Genomic DNA, 9373 nt, shown 5'->3' with positions numbered 1-9373 from the left:
TCTCTCTCTCTCTCTCTCTCTCTCTCTCTCTCTCTCTCTCTCTCTCTCTCTCTGGCTTGCGATTAGGGTGAGAACAGGAGGAGTCGGTCGGGATGGGTGCGGGATGTGAGGCTTAGATCGGAGACTTGGGAAGGAAGATGGAGCACGGTCGAGGCGAGATCGCTGGTTTTGAGCAGGATTTGCGCCGGGTTTGCAGAGAAGTGATGCGAACGGCGCCGAATCGACGCGATCTCGGCATGATTAAAGGATCCGACAGATTCAAGGTATGTATGATGGATTTTTAGCTTCTTCTCTCTTTTGGGTTTGATCCGTAGGTCAACAAGTATGTGTCAGATTGTGGATGCTAGCAACATTTGTGTAAGGATATCTCCTTAGCATGTAACCTAAATGAGTTAATGGAATATACCATGGAATTATGCAGGGATTCTATGAATCAAAACTATGCAATTTACCCTTTGTAAAATATAACGTCAGAAAATGTTCAGGAAAAATTTATAGAAATATGTGAATAACCAGAATTTTCATTAAGCAGTGTGGATAATATAACCTAAAGCATCAGAAAAATTGCAATTCAGCAAAACTAAAATTACTTAGTGGACCGGATCAGCCATTCATGAAATATAGCCAAACCAAGGTGCAGCAGGAAACAAACCTTCTTAGCTTGTTGCATTGTATCAGGGGGAGGCACAGCCAGATAACGAGGAAGACGAGCTTGGAACCATGGATGTTCACGAATCTCACGAATAGTCATTCTCTTCATTGGATCAACAACAAGCATCCTTGGAATCAGATTCCTTGCTGAAGAAGAAAGATGACTAGGAAGAGTATATATTCCACCCTAACAAAACAAAACCGTGCACCAAGTGAGACACTTGTAATACATTCCATTGTCAGGAGCCAACTAAATACACGATATGTAAGTTGACATCTTGCCTTTATTTTCTTAAAGAGATTTGGTATGTTTTCATCATCAAAAGGAAGAGTACCACAGAGAAGAGCATAAAGGATAACACCACAACTCCAAACATCAACCTCTGGCCCAGCATACAGTTTACCAGAAATAACCTGCATATGGAAGAAAATGGCAATTTGAATGAACATTTTATCGCATAGAGATGGAAGGCCCTTCAGCATGACATCAGAGTTTGTACCTCAGGAGCGGCATAATTTGGACTCCCACAACTAGTCTTCAGAAAATGGCCATCACGCATGATATTACTCAAGCCAAAGTCTGCAATTTTAACATTGCATTTTGAATCCAGAAGCAGGTTTTCTGGCTTGAGATCTCGATGTACTACCATGTTTCTGTGGCAATACTCAACACCAGAAATGATCTGCTTACATCAAAAGAAACTATTTTTCCTGAAATAATCTAACAGGTACTAACTATCAAAGGATGGCATCTTAAATAAAGTGACAAGTAGAGATTATCATTGCAACATAAAGAAATTCCTCAAATGAGTTGCATCAAATGATGATGACAGGAAGATATGCAAATCCACTAGCAAATTATCTAAATAACAACAAAAACATCAAGCCTTTATCCCAATATGTGGGTCGGCTATATCAATCATTTTCTCCATTGTGTCCTGTTCAGAGTCAAATTCTCATTTAAATCTAATAAAGAAAGGTTATTTCTAATATTTTCTAATCAAGTATTTTTAGGTCTACATCTACCTTTCTTAATATATGCTAAATCTAATACATCTACTCTCCTAACCGGGTCATTGGAAGGCCACCATTTTATGTGACCAAACCATCTAAGGCGGCTCTCTCTAATCTTATCTGCTACTAAGCTACTCCAAACTTTTCACGTATATGCTCATTTTGTATCCTGTCTCTAAGAATAAAGCCACTCATCCACCTGAGCATCCTCATCTCTGCAACACTTAACTTAATATTATGCTTCTCTTTTAATGACCAATATTTTACGCCATAAAGCATTGTAGGTCTAACCACCATCTTATAGAATTTTCCCTTAAGTTTGAGTGGTACTTTTCTATCACACAACAAGCCCGATGCATTCCTCCGCTAAATCCATCCAACTTGAATTATAATAATAATATCCACATCTATTTCACCATCACTATGAATAACAGACCTAAGATATCTAAAATGTGTACTCTTATTAATGACTTGATCACACAAAGTCACAAACCTCCCACTAGTTCTATTACTACTAAAATTACACTCAATGTATTCAATTTAGATCTACTCAAACAAAAACCTTTAGACTCTAAGGTTGACCTCCATAATTCAAGTTTACCTTCCAACTCCCCTTTTAGTCTTATCAACAAGAAGAATATCGTCAGCAAAAAGCATACATTAGGGAACATCCTCTTACAAATCTCTAGTAAGAACATCCATGACTAAAGCAAAAAGATATGGGCTTAAGGCTGATTCTTGATATAATCCAGCTAAAATTAGAAAATACTTGGTCAAACCACCTTGTGTTTGAACACAAGTAACAGCTCCAGCATACATATCCCTACTGACTTGAATATAAGTATCATTAATCCCTTTCTTTTTTAGAACTCTCCATAGCACTTATCTTGGAACTTTATCATATGCTTTCTCTAAATCAATAAATATCATATGAAGATCTTCCTTTTTCTCTCTATACTTATCCATAAAACCTCCCAATAAATGTATGATTTCCATAGTAGACCTACCCGGCAAGAATCAAAATTGATTTTGAGAAACATTAGTATCACATCCTAAACTATGCTCCATAACTCTATTGTAATATCATGAGGTTTAACAGTTTTGCCACACTTCATTTTTTTTAAAGCCTCTCTAACTTCAGTTTTAGTAATCCGTCAATAAAAATAAAAATCTCTATTTTCATTTAGAGTGTTAAGTTAACTAAAGTCAATCTTATTTTCACAATCTTCATTAAAAAGCTTAACAAAATATCTCATCCACCTTTGTTGAATATCCGCTTTTAAAAAAATACTTTTTTATCTTCATCCTTAATGCACTTCACTTGAACTAAATCCTTATTACTCCTATCTCTTTGTTTGACTAGCTTCTACATATATATTTTTCTCTTTTTAGTATCTAATTTATTATATAAATCATTAAAAGCTAGTCTTTGCAGCGCAGAATGCTTTCTTAGACTCCTTAAGTGCAACTTTATATCTTTCCCAATTTTTATAATTTTTACCTCTATTTCAATTTTTATAACAAAGCTTTTTATTTTTTATCTTTTGTTGCACATTTTGATTCCACTACAAACTATTTTTACTATTATAAGCTTTTTCTTTAGCTACTTCAAGCACATCCTATGAAACATTCTTAATATTACAAACTATTATTTCTCACATAACATTAGCTTTTTCATGCACCAACAAAATTTTAAAGATATTTTTGTTAAGAGTTTTTTAAATGTCACCATCTAATCCTAGAACAACAATATAATATATTTTTCATACTCTGCCCCTTCAACTTAAAGTCCAAAACTAATAAGCGATATTAGATACACAGACAATCACTCTTAATAACTTTACGATCTCTGCAATCTAAAAGATCAATTTTTTTACAAGAAAATAATTAATTTGAGTTTTACTATATCCATTTTTATAAGTGATAAGATGCTCATCTCTTTTTAAACTAAGATATTAGAAATAAAAAAATCATAAGCTAGAGCAAAATTTAATATAATCTTACCACCTTCATTAGTTGCTTCAAACCCATAGCCAACATTAATGCTTTTAAAATCATCTACCGCTCTACCAACATATCTATTAAATCTCTCCCAATAAAAACACTTTCTTCAAGAGGTATCTTTTGTATTAATTCTTCTAAGTCATTCCAAAATTTTAATTTTGAACATATATCCAAACCTACTTGAGGAATATAAGCACTTATAATATTAATAATCTTATCATAGATAATAATCTTCAAAGCTATAATTTTATCTCCAATTCTATCAATTTTTACAACATTATCTTTCAAACTCTTATCTATAATAACATCTACACCATTTCTAGTACGACTCCTACCATAATACAAAAGTTTAAACCTTAAACTATCAATCTCCTTAGCCTTCTCTCCCACCCATTTAGTTTCCTGAATGCATAGAATATTTATCTTTGTATGAATCATAATATCAATTAATTTTATTAATTTGCCTATAAAGGAACCTACATGCCACGGTCCTAACTTAAATTTAGTTTCATGGACTACCTTCTTTGCCCACATCCGTCCATGATGTGAAAACCCTTGCCTATTTAACACTGCATCCGAGCGCTGATGTAGCGACCCTTGAAGACTTTTTACTGTATTCAGGCCATATAGTGCGTCGCTTCCAGGGAATGCCCTAGCAAATTATCTCATAAAGATAATGATAATAAATAAGCCTATACGGTATCACCAAAAATACATTAACATATCAAGTACATCTTCAACAGTGCTACAGGAGTCTTGCAAGCAAAAAAAAAGAAAATTCATCTCAGAAAACTTTCTACAAGAAATGGGAACATCCGAACATATAATGAAGCTATACTTAACATGGGCTTGGATTAATTCAGCGAGGTAAATAAGAATAACAATATGCTCACCTGCTGGAAAAATCGTCTAGCTTCATCCTCTTGCAATCTGCCCTTCTCAACAATATAATCAAAAAGTTCACCAGATTTGACATATTCCATGACCACATAAATATCTGTATGCGTCTCTATAACCTCATAAAGGCGTATAATGTGAGGATGCATGAACAATCTCAATATTTTTATTTCTCTTCTAACTGCAATACACTAGGAAAAAGTTAAGAATAGCAAAGTTTCAAGTATTGTAATATAGAAAAGCAGCAAAAACTACAAGCACGTCAAAAGAGAATTCATACATGCAGCAAGTTTAAAATTTGCAGGAAAAAGGAAGCTCAACATAATCCACTTTAGACTATAAGAAAAGATTAATCTAAACATAACTTTGCACACACAAAAAAAAAACTCTGCCCAGTAAGCATTATGGCGGTTATGTAACTTTTGTGCCATCTAATCAATGAAATCTAAAGTAAAATCCAAATATAATGGATCTTTTTTTAATAATTTCTATACCTTCATATTTCCATATATTCAGTAGTCAGCGACAATCATTTAGAATCTATAAAAATATTCTAAGAATCAGAATGCTCTTTTTCTTTTTCATAATCAATGAAAGGACCCTCAAATATGTTCGAATGCCAATCTATAGCATGCATGTGGTACATGTACACATAAAAAGAGAGAAGATGCAATTTGGAATCCAGCATTCAAGCACAAATGCAGAGGAACCCGGTATATGCATAAATGAAAAAAACAAAACCATTAAAAAAGATAATTTCAGCTAATAAATGACCCATATCAGAAGATTGATTGAGAAGCAAAACTAAAGACATAAATGTTAATGAAACTGCTCTTACAAACATTCTGTAAACTACAATAAAGCTTAAATAAAGTGCTGATATCAATTATTCAACAGCTCAGAGCTGATTTAGGCGAATGGGTGGCCAACTTGTACCAAGATTTACATCAGTTGCTATATTATTTAGTGGAAAGGGGACGGTCCACACAATGTACTTGGAAAAGAAAAAAGAAGAAAAAAAAAAAACAGCTTTCATGTCAAATATGTATAGCAGACAACTTAATCAAGTTATACCTTTTTCTTCCATTTCCATGTTCTTTATTTTTCTGCGATTGAGAATCTTTATAGCTACCTTGTGACCAGTTAACGCATGTTCTGCAATTTTTACTTTGCCAAATGAACCAATTCCCAAAGTCTTCCCAAGCTTATAGTTGGGTAATATAACATCAGCGCTATTGCCGCCTCTGCTAGACCCACCATCCATGTCTGCCAACACTCGCAAGATAAACAATTTTAAAACAATCACTTAGGAGACAGACAAATAGCATGTGACACCAATTAAAGAGTCATCTAGGAGGAGAGCAAAACAATCATATTAAGTGTTGCATATAATAAGAGAGACAACTCTAACTATTAAAAATAATTAATATTCTGGAAAAAATTTGACTTGCAGCTTAATTTGAGTATTGAGATAAGCACATCAATGGCAATGAGGCATATCAAAAACTGATGTTGTTTGTATAAACTATCATCTGTGTGATGTTCAGAACTCAAAAATGTATTTAACTATATGATTAAATTGAAGTGGTACTATTGATTTAGCACAAAAGACTAAAATGCCAATGAAAAAATCTTAAAAAATATAACAATTTAACAAATTTTCATCCTAAAGGTAGAATCAACAATGACAAAACGAAATGCTAGAATTGCCGGGTTACTATGAGGCACACAAAGGAGGTTATAAAACAAAGAAGCAAAGAGCATCATCTTTAAAATAATAATAATAAATCTAAATGATGTATGCCCTTACATTGCAATCAATCAAGGAAGTGTGTGCTCTTCACATTTAGTAGGAGTGCGTAAAGTGGTTAGAGTGTACTTGTCAATGACGTATGGCACACCATAGCGCAAAGATCCCTGCAAAGCCATAGCACAGAGCCCCTAGCACTACGTGCACTATTTTAAACATGATGCAAAAAATTATATATATATATATATATATATATATGCAATTAAATAAAAAAAACTAATATATTGAAAGTCAAACCATTATGATAATAAAACAACCAAAGTACAGCTTAGGTGTTAAACGACTCAACCAATTAACAAAGGTGACGACATAAATAAGAAAAAATTTTGACAACATAAATAAGAAAAAGTTAGTGAACTTTTAGAAGCCACACTTCAAAGTCATTAGAAAATTTGATAAGCACATGCTCAGCATAATGCAACATTATTTATTCTTCAAATCATTTACCACTTCTAATAATTTAACACCTCAAAATCATTAGAAAATTTGATACCTAATAATTTATATAGTACTTGATCCTAGTTAGAGAAAACAATATTAAATTCCATAGCCATTATTTTATGAACAAAAAAGGAAATAAGAAAACTAAAATTCCATATGAGTTTGCAAGTAAATTAGTGAAATCGTTCAATCAAACCATGATAGCGCCAAAAAGGAGGTCAAGAGCTTTGTGCTCATCCTAGTATATTCAAAAATTAAAATAATTGTTTTAATGATTTTGAAGTCTTAATTAAAATAAATTAAATTAATTAAAAATATATGGATAATATTAATATTAATTTCAAGCCCTAATCAATTAGCGTGCACTATAAGAATAATGTGTCATTCAATGCCTGCGAATATGCAAATAGCGCATGCCATTTTAGGACCAGATGCCATGCCATGCCATGTCATGCAAACGACACTAGGGATGGAGTCAATGAGAGTGCGATGGAGGTTCAGTGGTTGCCAGTAAGGTCAAGGAGCTTGATTAGTAGTGGGTTGCGCCTAAGGATGAGGATGTAGGACGCGGAAGGAACAATGCATCCAAACGCCCTTTTTAATGCTTTTAAACTTCTCAAGCAACAAAGAAGCATAAACCTAAGCCAAACCTAGCATAATAAAATCTACAATTAGAATCTTTAACTTTTATCATAAAACAATTCAATTAAAATTTAATGTGTCTGGTTTCAAATGCAACCCGAAACAAAGTTGGTTTCACATCAAGTTCAAACATAAATCAAAGTTTAGATGGCATGAACAATGACTTTTACCGACATTGGTTACTATCATCTAGAATATATTAACTGCTGGGAATTTATGCAAAATACTACAAACTCCATCCAAAATTCAATTTGTAGGTTTTTTCATTACTGTGAACCATTTTTAATACATTCAACGCGTAAAGTACTATATTGGTTCACAATGATTTTTCTGAGTGCCATGTTTGACAGCCATGACCATTGATCTTGTTAAATAGGTAATACTGGTTAGATGGTGAAACAACTTGTATTGTTTACTTCTACATAAGCTGCAATCAAGTCAATTCACCGCACAGACACATTTACAGCATGTAAAAGCATATAGAGGACAAAGTTGGCCAGCAAAATCAAAACAGAAAGCCTATCCTTAATCCTAAAAGAGTACATTACCACACAACCTTAAGCTCCATGGAACTCATTCAAAGTGCATCAATCTTGCTGTCACATACTAAGTAGCTTCTTTGTCAACAACATTATTCCTACAATAAACAACCATTCACTTGATATCGTTATTTTATGTGATGGTTTTGATTGTCTTCTCCATGTTCAAAACACCTCACTCTTAATTACTTTTTAATCTATATTAAAATCCATGAATTCCTTTAAAATCTTTTAAAACATATTATATTTTTTTTCTAAAGCCCATACCATATTAAAAAGGCATTTGTACCACTGCCTAAAGCAAATCATTGTTATTCATCTAATCTTTTGGTATATATTAATACTAAAATGGGCTTGATGTTCCACTAAAATAAACTCTGACCAGAAAAATCATGGTCACTGATAAAAATCTTAAGATTTTATTAAAAAGATTTAAACAAAATCAAGCAAATGTTGATTATTAAAAATAAAACACTCTAATTAGTTTATTTAAATAGATTTCTAAACTTATATTAATCAAAGAAATGTATGTTGTAGTGAACATGGCTTGAGAGTAATGCATGAAAATCCTACTTCAAATTTCTCTTAATCTAACACATTTTCTTTTGAGCAAGTGAATCCAATTTTAGCTATTCTTTCTTTTAATTATAAATCTCTCTAACAGAGAGATTATGGAATTAAACACTCACAAAATTTTCAATTGATTCAAGTAAATTTAATCACATGGAAGACAAAAATCACATTTGATATATTAATTAAATATACATGAAACCAATTCAATAATGCTTACCAAGGTTGTGAAAACCGGACCGGACAACGAACCGGAAGAAGGAGAGGTTCAAGGTTCGACCGGTTCGACCGGGGAGAGGTTAAGGGTTCGCCGGGTCCGCCCGGTCGACCCGGGGTCGAACCGGATGATGTAATAAATACTAATATTATTAAAAATTTATAACATTAATAGGATAATTACGTGAATTTAACATCAAATAATATGATTCTAAGAATTTAAATTATATAATTTTAATAAATTATCTTTCAATATAATTAAATTAAATTAAATTGAAATGATGAATATATTATAATATAATTATAATTTATAAAATATTTAGTTAATTATATTATATTTATGAATATCTAATAAATTAACTATAATTAATTTTTATATTTCATTATAATTATAATAAATGAGATTCTTATAATATACATTATAACAAATTAAAAATTTTAATATAATATATAAATTTATAATATTAAATTTGAAAATGTGTAATAAAAATTATATTTAATATAATATATAAATTTATATAATTAATTTATAAATATACATCATAACAAATTTATAATACAAAATTTAAAAAATTCTGCCACCCAACTA

The 9373-nt window shown here is 31.9% G+C and overlaps 1 protein-coding gene across 2 annotated transcripts in view; it reads right to left on the bottom strand.

The window, feature by feature from the left end:
• LOC110093905 (SNF1-related protein kinase catalytic subunit alpha KIN10) overlaps nt 1-9373 on the bottom strand; it is a 38336-nt gene that overhangs the window by 21056 nt on the left and 7907 nt on the right. The window contains exons 2-6 of one of the 2 annotated variants that reach the window (XM_020818946.2): nt 5641-5832; nt 4563-4747; nt 1152-1334; nt 934-1065; nt 653-838 (exon numbers count right to left, since the gene is read on the bottom strand). In XM_020818946.2, the coding sequence (XP_020674605.1) occupies nt 653-838; nt 934-1065; nt 1152-1334; nt 4563-4747; nt 5641-5830 (876 nt within the window). In that variant the 5' untranslated portion in view covers nt 5831-5832. The remainder of the gene's footprint in view (nt 1-652; nt 839-933; nt 1066-1151; nt 1335-4562; nt 4748-5640; nt 5833-9373) is intronic. The other variant, XM_028696359.1, reaches the window with a different exon arrangement.

Source organism: Dendrobium catenatum, unplaced genomic scaffold (assembly GCF_001605985.2).
Source record: "Dendrobium catenatum unplaced genomic scaffold, ASM160598v2 fragScaff_scaffold_737, whole genome shotgun sequence".
Lineage (NCBI taxonomy): Eukaryota > Viridiplantae > Streptophyta > Magnoliopsida > Asparagales > Orchidaceae > Dendrobium > Dendrobium catenatum.
This window is presented reverse-complemented; position numbering and strand designations above follow the sequence as displayed.